Source organism: Bison bison, unplaced genomic scaffold (assembly GCF_000754665.1).
Source record: "Bison bison bison isolate TAMUID 2011002044 unplaced genomic scaffold, Bison_UMD1.0 scf7180017864293, whole genome shotgun sequence".
In the NCBI taxonomy this organism is placed as follows: Eukaryota; Metazoa; Chordata; class Mammalia; order Artiodactyla; family Bovidae; genus Bison; species Bison bison.
Genome location: NW_011494865.1, coordinates 2,182,309 through 2,198,918, shown reverse-complemented (window position 1 = coordinate 2,198,918; position 16,610 = coordinate 2,182,309). Strand labels below are relative to the sequence as shown.

At 39.9% G+C, this 16,610-nt stretch overlaps 1 protein-coding gene across 2 annotated transcripts in view; it reads left to right on the top strand.

The window, feature by feature from the left end:
- Positions 1 to 16,610, top strand: part of GSPT1 (G1 to S phase transition 1) — a 33,490-nt gene continuing 16,880 nt past the window's right edge. Inside the window, exons 1-6 of one of the 2 annotated variants that reach the window (XM_010850679.1) lie at positions 1 to 325; positions 12,226 to 12,270; positions 12,384 to 12,425; positions 13,156 to 13,380; positions 14,158 to 14,191; positions 15,779 to 15,856. In XM_010850679.1, the coding sequence (XP_010848981.1) occupies positions 70 to 325; positions 12,226 to 12,270; positions 12,384 to 12,425; positions 13,156 to 13,380; positions 14,158 to 14,191; positions 15,779 to 15,856 (680 nt within the window). In that variant the 5' untranslated portion in view covers positions 1 to 69. Of the gene's footprint in view, positions 326 to 12,225; positions 12,271 to 12,383; positions 12,426 to 13,152; positions 13,381 to 14,157; positions 14,192 to 15,778; positions 15,857 to 16,610 lie in introns of both variants that reach the window. The other variant, XM_010850678.1, reaches the window with a different exon arrangement.

The window sequence follows — 16,610 nt, the reverse complement described above, 5'->3', positions numbered from 1 at the left end:
GGCGGCGGCGGCGGCGGCGGGAGCAGCAGCAGCAGCGACTCGGCGCCCGACTGCTGGGACCAGGCGGACATGGAAGCTCCCGGGCCGGGCCCGTGCGGCGGTGCCGGCGGCCCCTTGGCGGCGGCGGCGGCCGAGGCCCAGCGTGAGCACCTCAGCGCGGCCTTCAGCCGGCAGCTCAACGTCAACGCCAAGCCCTTCGTGCCCAACGTCCACGCCGCCGAGTTCGTGCCGTCCTTCCTGCGGGGCCCGGCCCAGTTGCCGGCATCCCCAGCTGGCGCCGCCGCCAACAACCACGGAGCCGGCAACGGCGCGGGAGGCCCTTCGGGTAAAGGGCCGGGATCAGCCCCCGGGACGGGAGGAAACCGTGCTGCGAGGGCTGGGGCAGATGGCCTGGGGGCCAGAGCCCACCTGGGACGGGGCCCGGGAGAGGATCGGGGGTGCGCCTCGCCCGGCGAGGGACGCGTGGCCGTGGGGCCAGGAGGCACGTGGGCCGCTGACAGCGGCGCCGGCTGTCCTGGGTGGGGCGACCTGGGGCAGGAGAGGCGGTCTGCGTGGGGCGACCGCGGCGGGGGGCGGGAGCAGGGTGCGGGGCGCACCGGTGGGGTCTGGGGTCGACCTCTCACCGCCCCCCGCAGGGGAGCAGTTCCCTGCTGGGAAGTGGGAACCGTATGGGACGGAGAGCGGGTCAGTGCCACGAGGCCTAGAAGCCAGGACAGATGGAGCCAGGAGTCGGCCGGATGGGCGTTGAGAGCGCTGAGGAGTTGGGGCGGACGAAAGCTCGCGTTTTACCTTCACCTTGGGCCTGGGCGAGAGAGCTTCCCCCGCTGCAATGCCTGTTACTGAAAGTGTAATTACGTTTTAAATGTCCACGGACCCCAGCAGTCCCGACGGAATCCCAGGATGCATTGCAGCCCTGCCACCGGGCCGAAACTGTTGGCTGTCAATAGATCCTTAGCATTTTGTAAGGTTGTGAAGTAAACAGAGTGTCGCAAAGTTAGCGTTCTATACTTAACATTAAATTGTGTAGGAAATGACGTTGATCTGTGTGCCCTTTTTCTTAAATGGGACTCGGATTCTTCCCTTTAGTTGATGACACGTTTAGAATTTTTATTGCGTTAAAAATCGTTTGCCTCATTCAGGTTGCTTGGTGTAACTCATTCTCTTTGTTCTTGTGTCAGGAGTTAGTCTGTTCAGACACCTGAGCATTTGTTAAAAACTTCTTAGGGGTCATATGAAGTTTTGACCATGGCTAGTCGAGTGACTTTCTGTGACTTCAAGTTAAGTCTTCAAAAATCTCGCTGTACTTAGGGGCTGCTTAAGTGATAGTATGCTTTCAGGTACTGATTTTGTCAAGTGAGTGAACCTGATTCCTTTCTTTAGTTCTTTGTTGTCCTATTTCTTGGATAGGTAGACACTGTAAAAGTGCTCTACAAGTTTAGTTTCTTAAGAAACTTTGCCTGCAGTTTTCTCTCTTGAGGCAAAAAGAGAGTTCGGGGAAATGCTTTTGGGCACACAGTTGGACTTAGTTATTTTATTGACTGGTATTTCTTTTACTTGTGTGAAGCCGTTGATGTTTTCCCTTTAAACAGAAGGTTAACTTTGCTTACTACTTTGGTCTACATAAACTTCTTCACTTACCAACTCCTAAAAGTGCCTAGTTCCCCAAACCTTATCATGCAGTTTGCTCTTATCCAGCCATTTTCTTTTTTGACCCTCGCTTGTAAATCTGGAGTTAACTAGTATCACTGTGACTAGACCTAGGACTCTATTTCCAGCCTATGTAGCCATCAGCCAGTCGTCAAGGGATGGCAGTCGTTAGAGCAGTGGTCTGGAAGGGTGGTCATTCTTGAATGAGTAGGCATTGCCTCTTATGATGGACTGTCTTTTCTCTTCCTGATATTTATGTGCTGATGTGAAGTTTTACTCTTAATCCTTTCCTCTGTGACACTGCCAGAAGTTGGAGATGTAGAATGTGTAGGGGAGTGGTTGTTCCTACCTTAGGGATCCCTACATTATGGTCAGTTTTTTCTTCTTTTTTTTTTTTTTAAATCAGAAACCTAATTTGGTGTTACTGACTGTTACTAGCTGTTTCTACAAAATGCCAGTTAATATTTAAAAAACAACTCACCCATCCTCTGTAGGATGTCTATTTGGGAAAGAATGGATGGTCCAGAGTTAATGTGGCACTGTTGGATTGCACGTTCCAGCATAAATTCAGGCCCATAGATTATACTAGCATAAGAGCAAAGAACTGTGCTTGGAAGAAGCAGGGAAAACATTGACATGGCACTTAGGTTGAAATTTGTGAAGGGGAAGCCCATAAAGGGTGCAAGTATTTTTTAGTGAGGAAATCAACTGTAGGGCTAGTGTGTTGTTAAGTCATAGCTTCTGTTAAGTGTTCTTCTGTTGTTAGCTAAAAGTCAGCTAAAACTGGTGGTGGATGTGTTTTTAAAACTTTAAAAACTTCAGGAGAGCTCTTGAAGGAGTCTAGAGGAAGAGCGCTATCACGAACGACTTTAGTTATTTATGACTGCACTGGGTCTTCTTTCCTGTGCGCAGGCCTTCTCTTGTTGTGGAGCAGGCCTGTATGCCCGCAGGCTCAGTAGTTGTGGTGCAGAGACTTACTTGCTCCACCTCTTGTGGGGTCTTCCTGGACCAGGGATTGAACCCAGGTACCCTGCGTTGGCAGGCAGATTCTTAAGCACAGGACCACCAGGGAGGCCCAAGAATTGACAGCTTTTAAAATGTACGTGTATAGGATGAGTATCTGTCATTCTCCTGAAAGAGAAGGCTAGTTTTCTCTTTTTCTCTCTTCCTTTTTTTTTTTTTCCTCCAGTGGTACTTGGAGCAACCGGTAAGGGGAGATGCTTTTGCACAAAAAGTCATCCACTTTAACTGGCAGGCTGCTGGTTAATCCTTATATCCAGCTATAGGATATCCTGAGTCACAGCTTGGGATTCAGTGTTGACCTTGGATCTCTGAAAATTTTTAACATAAGTTTCCAAAGAAATGATTAAGTAGAACCCATGTAAGTGTAATTACATGCAATTCATTTAAGTACAGTTCTCTCCAGATCCAAGTAAAATGGCTAAGTAATGGTCATTTAGAATCCTTCAGATGAATGAAATGTAGACAAGTGCTGTGTGTGCCAGAACAAACATTTTCTATAATCGAATGTACTTATTTTCGGTTCCAATTTGCACCAAGTTCAGGCTTTTTTATTGTTAAATGAGAAACAAGTTCACCAGTGTTCATCAGGATTGCTTGGTGTGTTTGGGCTGCTATAACAAAATACTGTAGACTTCGTAGCTTGTAAACAACAGAAGTTTATTGCTCAGAGTCTGAGATCAGGGTGCCAGCCTGGTTGGGTGAGGCTCTCTTTTCTCTTCTGGATAACAGACTGCTGACTGACTGCTTTCTGTGTCCTCCCAGGGCTGAAGAGGCAGGGGAGTTCTCTGGGGGCCTCTTTTATAAAGGCACTAATCCCATTCATGAAGGCTCTGCCCTCATGGTCTAAGGCCACCCAAAGACCCCACCTAATACCATTACTTTGGGCATTAGGATTTCAACATAGGGATTTGGGGAGGAACACAAAACAGGCCATAGAACTTGGCCAGAGCTTCTAAAGTAATGGCATAGAGTTCTGTCATCCCTCCCTCATTGCCTCTCAAAACTGCCATTGTGAAATGGATATGGAATAAAACCAGCAGTTGTTTAGTCACTAAGTCATGTCCAGCTCTTTGCGACTCTGTGGACTGTAGCCTGCCAGGCTCCTCTGTCCATGGGATTTCCCAGGCAAGAATACTGGAGTGGGTTGCCATTTCTTTCTCCAGGGAATCCAAGAATAAATCCATGTCTCCTGCACTGGCAGGTGGATTCATTACTGCTGATCCACCAGGGAAGCCAGTTAGTCCTTAGGAGGGGTTTAAGTCACTTGGTGGATGCTGTTATTCACTGAATTTTCCCAAAGGTGACTGACCTCTTCTGAGCCACCAGAGTAGAGAAGATACAGACTCAAAGTAATAGTCAGTTTTGTCCTGAAGGGCTCTTACACTTTTTTATGTTAAAGAATACCAGTTGACTGATAGTTAAGTTTAAAGAGATGGTAGATATGGTTGCCCCTTTGTTTTTCTTGTGACTGAATGCCTGCAGTAACAATTGTAATAGAAAGGACTTTTCAGATGAGACAGTGAATGGAATAAGTGGGCTGAGGAGATCAGGGAAAGTATTGTTCCTGGAGGAGTATTTATTTTCCTACCATGTCATACTGATTATTAGAGATCATTCAATTTTGGCTCTCGTTTCATGATTTTACATGTGGAGTGGCTCAGGTGTGGGGGTTCAGGAAACAAGTGAGGGCATCCACTAAGGCCGCACCATGTTGAGCAACTGTTTCAACTGTTAGAAACTTTGGGAATAAGTTTGATTTTTTATTTATTTGGCCACGTTGCCGTTTTGGGATCTTATTTCCCCCTGCAGTGGAAGCATGGAGTCCTGACCACTGCGCTGCTAGGGAATTCCCATGGGAATTTTAGAGCAGGTTTTATTCACTGCTTTTTTTTCCTTTTGTTTATTTTTCGCTTTTTTTCTGGAATTGTACTGCATAAAAAGATGATGAAAACATATCATGGCATGTTGGGAAATATTGTAGAGAACAGATTTTTAGCTTTGTTTTATTTGCTGGAGAGGAAATGTCTTAAAGTGTTAAAATAGTGTTGTCTTTCTAATTGGAGAGGAAGGAATGAAAAAGAGATTTGATCATCTTTCCTGAAGAGTTAGCTGAACTGGAATGGAATTTTTCGAGATGTGAATCTCTGGTTTTGCTCAGGTATGTGTATGGCAGTTAATGAACAGACATTGCCTGCCTGCAGAAGGCAGGATACTGTGCTAGGCCCTCAAAGTGATACCACCAAGATGGATAACTGATTCTCAAGGAGTCCAGAAAGGGATCAGATGATACCCAGTCTACTCTAATGGAAGACCCTTCATGATAAGAGGGCCATACACAGAGTGCACAGAGAGGGCTTTCAAAGCTGGGGAGCACCGTTCACAGGTCCCTTTAGATAATCTCACTCGTGTCACCCTAATCATAAAACCACAGATTTGTTTTCTACTAAGTGTTCTCTGTGAATATCTGAGGTACAATTAATATAAAATTCACCTTTCTTGTGTTTCTGGACTTCAAGTTTCCTAGGAATTTGCTAGAGTACCAGTCATCTTTACTTGTAAGTAAGTGTTAGTCGCTCAGTCACGTCCGACTCTCTTCGACCCCATTGACCGTAGCCTGCCAGGCTCGTCCATCCATGGGATTTTCCAGGCAAAAATACTGGAGTAGGTTGCCAGTTCCTTCTCCAGGGGATCTTCCAGACCCTCCAGACCCAGGGATCAAACCCGGGTCTCCGGTATTGCAGGCAAACGCTTTACCATGTGAGTTACCAGGAAAGCCCACTTCTAAGTAAAGACTTGTTTATTTCGTATTAAACATGGGTGAGTTACTTTGATTCTGGCTCCTTATTTACAATTTCATCATTCAATTCACAGTTCTTAAAATTTTGAGAGAAGTTAGATTTTGGCTACTTGGTTGTTCTGAGGTCCTCATACTCCTTTTTTAGCTGTCAGCTGATGGTTCATACTGAAACTTCTTAAGAGTTTTCTTCCTGCTATTGGTGGATTTTAACGTAGTGTGGCTGAGCTACAGATATGTTGTTGGTTTTTTCATAAATGACTTTGTTCTAAGGAAAGGTTAGTTGTTACATTACTACTCCAAGTTAAACCAGTCCCCATCATACTCTCCTTCCTAGGTGAGAGGAACACTTCGCAAGGATTTTTTGAGCTAGCCTTGTCTGAGAGTGGTCAAACCTAATTCCAGACCATATTCTAAGTAATTGTATTTCTCTTCACTTGAAATAAAAAAAGCATACCTTAGCAAACTACTATGTATAAAATAACCTACAAGGATATATTGTATAGCATAGAGAATTCAGCCAGTGTTTTATAGTAATTATAGAGTATAACCTTTAAAAATTGGAATCACAAAAAAATAAATTTTTAAAAAAAATTGTGAATCACTGTGTTGTACATCCAAAACTTATACAATATTGTGTATCAACTATCCCTCAATTTATTTAAAAAAGTATGTACCTTAGAATGTCATCAGGTTGCCTGTTTCTGTGGAACTCCAGTAGGAGTTCTTATAGTACTACTGAGCCCATCTCCTTTGTGGTGGTTGGTTTCACGTGGATGGTATTCTGTTATCTTTGTACTTTTTTGTGGTATCTGAAATTAAATATCTCATTCTTTTTGCAGCAGATAGTATATAAATTATAAAGACTATCTTTTAGCATTGTTTGAAAAATAGAGTAGAACTTAAGTTACTCTACAGAAAAGCCTGTTCAGGTTGATATGCTTTAGTGACTGAGTAAATAGGTTCTTCAGAATGTTAGGACCAGAGATGACCTGGCAGTAATAATAAGAGATGTTGAATGAATGCCTAAGGTCACTCACAGGTTGAGTGTGACACAGTTGAGTCTAGAATCCAAATTTGCCAGTTGCTAATTTAGTGCTCTCTACCACACCATGCTGTTTAATAATGACAAAAAAAAAAAGAGCATGCCCAGAGCTAATTACTACAGCCAGCATGGATCTTCTGAGAAAGTGGTCCTGGAATTTGCCTTTCTTATATTTCATTCTTAAAAGTTTTTATAATCATTATGGGACACTGAAATGCTTATTATAATAATATATTCATTGAGCAGTTACCACTTGGTTAAAATGCCCTTCACAACAACGTCTTGAGGTATAGATACTGATGACCTGTTTTTACAGATAAGAAAATTAAGTTTCAGAGAAGCTAAATAAATAGGGGACGTGACATCCATGAATAAATGGAGGAGTTGGGATTAGAACTTAGATCTGATTTCAGAGCTTATCCTAGCAATAGTAAGTCCATTAGTTTTTCCTTGTAATTAGAAGCTAAACAGTCTTTTGGCTGAGACACTTTCAAAAATGGGGCTTATGAGTTTGTGCACCACGGCACTGTCTCCATGTTCTTTCTCAGCAGTAGCTGGGTACACGTCATAAGTAGGCAATGCTCTAATAATTTTTTAAATTTTATTATTTTATTTTTTGGCTGTGCTGGGTCTTTGTTGCTGTGCAGGCTTTTCTCTAGTTGTGAGTGGAGGCTACTCCCTAGTTACGGTTCAGGCTTCTGATTACAGTGGCTTCTCTTGTGGCTCACGAGCTTTAGCAGTTGCAGCAAACAGGCTCAGTAGTTGTGGAGTGCATGGGCTTAGTTCCCAAGACCAGTGAGCAAACCTGTGTCTCCTGCATTGGCAGGCGAATTCTTTACCACTGAGCCACCCATGAAGTATGGCAATGCTCTAATTTAAAGTAACATTTTGAAATTATTTGAAACACTTTAGGAAATGATATAAAATAAACAGCTGTGATCACCACTATCTGTAACATTGTGCCTTTTTATTTTTAGAGGGTTAAGTAGTTAAGGCAAAACCATGGACCCTTGTACATGTTCTGCAGGCTTTTCTTTCTGATACCTGCCTTTACTATTTTCCAGTGTTGTCTGGGAGAAAATGCCTGAGCTTTTGTGAGACCATGTGGTCACCTGTGTGCCAGAGAATTTTAGTTCCTTACTCAAACTGTTCTTTAACATCTCTTGGATATTGTTTCTCTAACTCCCTTAGAAAATTGGCACATATAAAATTGTTCTGAACCCTACTGCTGAAGTTAATTCAGTAAAAATTAGGTGTGTATTTATTCTATACAGTACACTGTGCCAACCTGTGGAGACAAAGTAGAGAAAAAAGTCTCCTTGTTTCAGAAAACCAGTCATTCTAGAAGTCCATAATCTCCTAAGGAACAAGAACTAAGCTGTGGGTGTGGGTGGATCTATAATTGAAAGAGGGTCATATCTTAGAGGAGTCAAGAAGCCAGGTCCTTAGCCCTTCAGGTGGAAAGTGGTTGGAGAATAGGGCAAAGTGGAAAGCCAGATAAGGCAAGTTCATAGGGCAACTGAGGTCACTCCTTCAGAGGAGCCAACTGTGCACATGTGGGTGTTTAATTTTAAAACTAAAATCTAAAATGCAGTTCCTTAGTCACAGTAGCTACCTTTCAAGTGCTTAAGAGCCGCATGTGGCTAGTGACTATCATCACAGCACAGATGTTTCCATCATTGTAGAAACTCAGACAGAATCGTCACTATTCCTCAGATCCATGCAGGTAGGACACTTGTTACTTCTGTGACAGCACTGGAGTCGTTTTTATTTTTCTTTACTGAGCACACCATTTAGCGTAAAGGAGGAAGATATTTTACTTAAGATGGCATTATAAATAGCTGTTTTAGTGTATAAAGGGGATTAGAGACTGGTTTTATAGCTAAAGCAGTGCAAATTTAACTTGCTGATTTATGAAATAGATGGATTAAGCACTTTTTGAGAATTGGTCATCGTTTATGTTTAAAATATGTAGCTTAAATTAAAACATAGCTTTCATTACCTGCCACATGTATGGTCTTGACTAACTTGTGCTGTCCTTACTTGTAAGCTGGCAAAATAGGAGTTGCCACGGTGAAGTCCTTTGATCCATGATTGTATCTTTAAATTTTTTTTATATTAAAAAAATCTATATAACATAAAATTAACCATTTTAGAGTGAACAATTCATGGCATTTAAAACATTCTCAGTGTTGTAAAAACTGTCACCTCTGTCTAGTTCCAAAGCATTTTCGCCACCCCTTCCCATTCCCCTTTCCTTCCAGCTTCTGGTAACCACCAGTCTGCTTTCTGCTCTCTGGATTTACCTATTCTGAATATTTCATGGAAGTGGAATGGTATAACATAGGACATTTTGTGACTGGCTTATTTCACCATGATCATATTTAACTAGCAGTTTTAAGACCCAGATTATCATCTGTGTTAAAACACAGGCAGTACTGTTGCCTGGCTGTCTTTTGGTAAAGTCATGTTTAAAAAATTGTAATAATTTCACCACAATTATTAGCTTCTCCTTTTAACTTAGGGTGTGGCAGTTTTAATCACTTGTACACTCTGATAACCTTCCTACTTTATTAGAATTATTCCTTCGAATACTCGATAAGAATGTGTGTCTGAACATGGAGACACCATTGGAATATATGAAACCATAATTTCATTCCTTGGGAGGGTTTTCTTCTCTTTCACTGATAGGTATGAACTGTGCAAGACTTGAGAAATCAAGCGCTAAAAATCCTGTTTGCTAACCATGAACAAATGACTTTGGGTCTAGTAGAATTCTAAGCCCAGGATTAATAGTAGCCAGTAAAATCTGGATGTGATGTGCATTGTGAATAAGACCAGAGTGAAATGAACAAGAAGGGCTTACATGAATGTGTAAAGCCTGGGTACAACGATATTGAGAAGCTTAAATTTAAGGAACATCTTGTTATATGTGATTTTACTGCTTTATTAATTCGAAAAACATCAGTTTGCAAATGTCGCTAGCATTATCAAAAAGTTTATAACGTCTTCTGTGGTCTGAATGCATATCATTAGGTGTATATTAAGCACTTGATTGCTTTTGGTACTTTGTCTCTAAGCTTTGTAAACTTAAGACAAATATTCAATAAAAGTAAGACACCTTGAAAAATAAAACCATGAACAGATTTTGCATTATGCACCCATGGCGGTGAACTCATTACTGATGTCACTGTCAGGAGAAGTGCCTTACAGCCTAATGCATATGTTGTGTATTTCTAAATTTAACAGTTGGTTCTAGAACTAGGTGGTCAGGTGTATGTACTATTTCATTTTATAAAGCTCAGTTGCAGTTTGGGTTATCTTACTAAGTGACAGGAGAGTCTACTACACCAGTTATCTTAGTCTTTTCCTGCCTTAGAATATATGTATATCGTCATTTATTCAGTTCACTTTTTCTGAGTGATTTTCAACAGGGGCCATCTGAATGTTAGATGATAGTTGTCTATTTCATAGGGTTTTCAAGGGAATTAGAAGAGACACCGGTTAGCACATAAGGGCTCAATAAAGGTTAATTGGAATTAGGGTAATTTGCCACCAACTCCCTCCTTACCTCCAGGACTTGGGGAATGCTTCTTAATCCCTGTCTAGACCATAATAGACACTCAGTACATGTTAGTTGATAGAATTGATACTCAGTCCATGTTAGGAGGTAGAGACTCATTTGTTGAATATCTAGGTGCCACGAGTTATTTGATAACTAAACAATTTATTCTTTCATTTAATCCTGTCTGGCAGATGGCATGTCATCTTCATGACTCCAGTGAAATAACTGTATCTGAGAACTAACAAATGACAAGCCAGGATTTCAAGCCAGGAATCAGCTCACTTCTGTCCTTTTGCTACTACCCTGTGCCGCCTCTTCCATCCCTAGGGTGGCATATGAACTTGACTTTTTCTGAAAATTGAGTAATTTTTCCTTATCTTACCTATAAACTTTTCTTAATAGGAAAACAAACAAACAAAAAAACACTAATCTATATTATATCTGAAGTACAATTCCTTTTACTTTGTGGACTGAGTTCAAAGGATTTTTCCTCCCAGTTCCTGTTAAAATACCCTGTTAATCACACAGGGTGGGGTCATCTTAGACTTTTCATTCTTCCTCCCTGTTCCTGTCAGATCTTTGCTCCCTTTATCTTTGCACTGAACTCCTTCTCTGGTTGTACCACTCATTTGTTCTGATGGCATACTTTCTTGTAAGTAGTGTTGTTGGTCTTTCTGACTTGTGGTATCTTTACCTCTCTGGTTCATTTGTGTACTACCTTAGAATGATCTCCCTAAGTCACACTTGGCATGTCACTTCCTTCCTCAAAAAAAATCTGTTGCCCTTGACCTTTCAGGGACAGGAATTTCTTTCTTTCCTTCTTTTCTTTTTTGGCCATGCCATGTGGCTTGTGCAGTCTCAGTTCCCTGAGCAGAGACTGAACCCAGGGCTGTGGCAGTGAAAGCCTGGAATCCTAATAGGCACCAGGGGCCTCTCAGGAATTAACTTTCTTCAGCACTTCATGTTATTGGGAGATTGGGCCCCAAGCTTTTTGTTGACTTACGGGTGTTAATACTTCCTGGGCACTGATTTTATGAGACTGATGTGCTGCCTACTGTGCTAAAGAGGCAGACTGGACACTGATTTTAAATGTGAGTCTTGCAGGTTAAGAATTCACTGTTCTTTATTGGTGTGGAGGATTCATGTGACTTCAAATTCTCTGGTTTCTTTTGCCTCTTGTAGATGCTTTAAAGCAAGAGTACTTAGGTATTGAAGTGTTTAGTATAAAAAAATAAATGTATGGACTGGGATATTAGTGTATATTTCACATACATCTCTTCCATTACAAACTTCCATAAAGTTTGTAATGTGATAGTTATGGAAACTGGGTTATTGCTTGACCTTAGAATTCTAATATAGGACAAAACTACCCCACTCCAGTACTCTTGCCTGGAAAATCCCATGGACGGAGGAGCCTGGTAGGCTGCAGTCCATGGGGTCGCTAAGAGTCGGACACGACTGAGCAACTTCACTTTCACTTTTCACTTTCATGCATTGGAGAAGGAAATGGCAACCCACTCCAGTGTTCTTGCCTGGAGAATCCCAGGGACGGGGGAGCCTGGTGGGCTGCAGTCTATGGGGTCGCACAGAGTCGGACACGACTGAAGCGACTTAGCAGCAGCAGCATCATTATAACCACTTTTTCTGAGATGATGTAAGGGCCTGGATGCATTCCAGAGACTATATACGAATGTCCTTTTCATTTTATTGGTATCGAATAGAATTTATTTAAGGATCTTGATGATAACATGTATTACAGAATCTTAACAAGGACTAATCATTACTTCTTGGGCTAGAGAATCTAGAGTAGTAATGTGTAGTTGTTGAGTAAAATCTAATTTGATTTGTGCTGGGCTGCAGGTTACTTTTACAGCATCTGTAAAGGAAAAGTTTATGAAGTAGAGTCAGAGAATAAACATGCTTTTGTGAATACATTTTAAACATTGAAAATGTTTTAAAATTGGCTGTAGTTGGTAGATTTTTTTTAGGTTAAACAGATTTGTCATTTGAAAGCCTGGGTTAGTTGTCATTGTTCTGAATTATTGAGGTTTTTGTTTTGCTATTGAACTTCTGTTTTTCCTGTTTCTTAAAAGATAAGTAAAATGGATGTATAGGTCTCAATTTTTAATAGAGCTTATTTCTGTTAAACAGCACCTGTGGAATCTTCTCAAGAGGAACAGTCATTGTTGTGTGAAGGTAATTTTCTGTGATGTGACTCTTTGAACAACTAATTGAGAAAGCATTAAATTGTCTGTGGTGTGTAAATCTAGATAGTGTTTGGTAAATATATATCTCAATTTCTTGTCTAGGTTCAAATTCAGCTGTTAGCATGGAACTTTCAGAACCTATTGGTAAGAAAATTTCTGACCATATTAATACAGTAATATGAAACTCTTTCAGTCTCAAGATTTAAGGTACAAGTGTTTAAGTGTTATCATTATTATAATGCCTACATTTAAAACTACAGTGAAAACAGTCTTTGCCATTAGGATTTAGCAAGCAGAGCTAATGGGGCATTAACACTGCCATGATAAATTTAGTGATGGCAAATATAAAAGAATCAAATGGAGGAAATGCTAAAGCAGTTTGAATAGGTGTACTTAATTTACGTTTGTGAAATTTTTTTTCCTTTTTGTAATTTTCTTACCCTTAAGGGTTTCATATTCCCAAGGTGTTAAGTAAAGAAGTTCTGCTACTTCCAAAGGAAAAACAGAAATCTAAATCTTTTCACACTTTTTTGTATTCTGATTTTGAACTTCCCCTTTTCTGTCAGGACATCTTGATGCCAGAGTAACTGGGCTGTTGGGAGTGTTAGATGTCCTGTTCATATTTTGTTCATCCTTATGAAGATGAAGCTCCATTAAAATAGTCTCTCCTAATCTGAGTCAGAGCTCTGATGTCACCTGTGAGGCCAGCTTGTATGTTACTTTTATGAACGAGATTTTCTTGTGTGTCACTAGATGTTAGGATATGGAACTGAATATGTTAAGTTCTGTTTGTTTAAAAGCATCTGTGTTTTAATGTATAGATAGATGATAAACCTTTTTCAGAATACTAAACTAAAATGTTTTATTTCAGTAGAAAATGGGGAGACAGAGATGTCCCCAGAAGAATCATGGGAGCACAAAGAAGAAATAAGTGAAGCAGAGCCAGATGGTGGTTCTTTGGGAGATGGAAGGCCTGCAGAGGAAAGTGCCCAGGAAATGATGGAGGAGGAAGAGGAAATACCAAAACCTAAATCTGTGGTTGCGCCGCCAGGCGCTCCTAAGAAGGAACACGTAAATGTCGTATTCATTGGGCACGTAGGTGAGTTGCACTTGTAGCAATGATAAGAAATGACCAAAGTTACTGAATCCATCAGAGAATATCTTATTTAGCTACCTGAAGTATTTAGTGAAACTGAACTAATCTAAAACGTCTTGATTTTTAACTCAATAGATTTTTTAGCTGGCAGAACATTGCCAGCAGTGTATTCTTGGAAGCTATGGTGGCATCGTAGCTGGAAGAAAATAAGTATATTTGTATGTGATACATAATTGGTCTGTAGGCCACCGGTGATGGCTCAGCATGTTATAACGTCTGTTAGTTAGTATTTTTTTTTAAAGTCTATTTTTTTGTGTGAAAAGAAAATAACAGAATTATGTCCCCCTTTTTCTTTCCTTTCTCTTATCTCTGCCTTCTTTTGAATTTGATGATAGACCATTCTGCTTTTTATGGTAGCAAGAACTCCTTTGAAATTTGTAAAGGAACACCTATACTGGCTAAAAGTGCAAAGCAGACTACCTAAATGTAGTTCAGGGGTCTTGGCTACTTTAGTTCTCCTTCTGAGGCTCCCCTTGGGTAATTCATATTGTCAGTAAGGTAGTCCTAGGTCACTATAGAGCTGCAGGGGGGGGTCTTAGATTCAAGGAGAGAAGGTAACTAACCGGAACTTCTGACCCAGATTCTATTCTTTGCAGTTGCTTTTGCAAGCTGTAATTAGGTATGTTAAATGGGCCTTTGGTTGTGTTCCTATATAGTCCTTGTGTTTTGGTTTGACTACGCCTACGGTTTGCCTGTTGTTGATTATGTTGTTACTTTCAGATGCTGGCAAGTCAACCATTGGAGGACAAATAATGTAAGTATATTTTTTGTTAAATACCTTTTGTTATCACTGTAAGACTCTCATGAAACCTTAATTAAAAGTATTTCTAAAAGCTGTCTTTTAGATTTGTTAATAAAAAGTAATATAGAACCCTAATTATAAGAAATTTTACTTTGTTTTAAATATAATTTTCTTTGGAATAATGAATCTAGGGGAACTGGTGTTTCCTTATTCATCAACTCCTTAAATATATGTGGATTTAATCAGAATGTCTGGCTAACATGCTTTTTTTTTCTTTTTTATCATATATAGAAGGTATCTAGGTATGAAAATGCCATGGTTGATGTTTAGTGATGTGTTCTAGAATTGAAAAATATTTTCATTTAAACATCTTTTTAATCTCTCCTAAAGTAGACGCATTTCTTTAAGCTGTTATCTTAAAGGATAACAGAGGGTCTAGAGGGCATATCTTCATTGTCTTGCTTTGTTAAGTAATCTTAATCAGTAAATTTGCCAGTTACTGCTGAAAATTTCTACAACAGATCCTAAAGCAGGCTATTATACAGGAATTCTTACCTAAGACTGAAAAGAAGTGGCAGGCCCATTTGATGTTGTGTTTTATGAAAGTGTGTATTTTTTGATTTAGATGACTATTGAGAACACCCAGAGACAGAAGCTTAGAACAGGATTTGATTTGGATAGAGTTAAGGGAAGCAGTTGGGTATTATTTAAAAATCATGATCTCATTTTGACTAGTATGTTTTAAATATTAAATAGTAAGACTTAATTGCTTGGATAGCACTTAGAATTCCTTTCTTTTACATTAGTATTTACATTTGCTGTTTGAAAAAAAAACATTTATTTTGAAATAATTTTAGACTTACAGAAAGGTTCCAAAAACAGTAGTGGAATTGTTAGACAATTTTATTCAGCCTACCTTAATGTTAACATACTAAATAACCATTGTACAATCATCCCAACTAGCGAGTTATCACTGGTACAAACTAACTAACTAAACTACAGATCGCATTTGGATTTCACCAGTTTTTCAACCAGTATCATTTTTTCTGTTCTAGAATTCCACATTACACTTAGTTGTTATGTCTCTTTAGTCTCCTCCAACGTGTGACATTTCCTCAGTCTTGTCTTTCATGACCTTCATAATTTGAAGAGTGCTGTTTGGTTATTTTATTGGATATTCTTCAATTTGGGTTTGACAGTGTTAATAATTAGACTGAGGGTATGCATTTTGGAAGAGAATATCTCAGAAGGTATGTTGTGCTCGTATGAGAGTGCAGATGATTGCAATATTCAGTATGTTTTATCTATTACTGGTGATAAAAGCCATGATTACTTGGTTAAGGTGTCCGCTGCCAGAATTTAGCACTGTAAAGTTATTTTTTTCCCATTATCTTGGGGGAGGTAATCTGAGACTGTAAATGTCTTTTCCACTGAAATTCTCCATGATTTCAGCATCTACCCCAGTGGCACTTGTACTTTAAAGTAGCTTTTTTATGGAATTCAAATTCCCTTCGAGAGCTTTAAAGATTTCCTAACTTCACAACTGAGCAATCCATGAGTAATTAAATGTTTGTTTCTCTTTTCTTTCAACATTTTCAGGTATTTGACTGGAATGGTTGACAAAAGGACACTTGAGAAATATGAAAGAGAAGCTAAAGAAAAAAACAGAGAAACTTGGTAAACTTTTATGACACTATAAGTTACTTTTCAGGAAATGACTTATGCTTTTGTAGTCTACTAACATATAAATTCATAAGAGGAGACTTGTGGGATAAATATAAAGCATCTATTTAATTGAGACATTACCTGGCTACAAAATTTCATTCACAGAATTTATAATAATCAGGAACAGATGTTACAGTGGAATTTGGGGAGAAAGCAGATAACATAATAGTACTTAAGGGTATGATCATTATGTGAGTAAACCGTTGAAAGATAAAAGAATAGATGGAATAATATATTGACAGTAAGTTGCCTTTGCATGGAGAGAGGGTCAGCTCTTTTCTTCTTTCTAACCTTATCTTATTTTTTCTTAAGTTAACAAGCTTTATCTCAATAGGACATTGGTGGTCTTTTTTTTTTTTTTTTATTCTGTGTTAAGGGGAAAAGTTCCTAATCAATATAATAATAAAAAATGGATTCAGTTCAGTTCAGTCGCTCAGTTGTGTCCAACTTTTTGCGACCCCATGAATCACAGCACGCCAGGCCTCCCACCAACTCCCAGAGTTCACTCAAACTCATGTCCATCGAGTCGGTGATGCCATCCAGTCATCTCATCCTCTGTCATCCTCTTCTCCTCCTGCCCCCAATCCCTCCCAGCATCAGAGTCTTTTCCAATGAGTCAACTCTTCGCATGAGGTGGCCAAAGTATTGGAGTTTCAGCTTCAACATCGGTCCTTCCAATGAACACCCAGGACTGTCTTTAGAATGC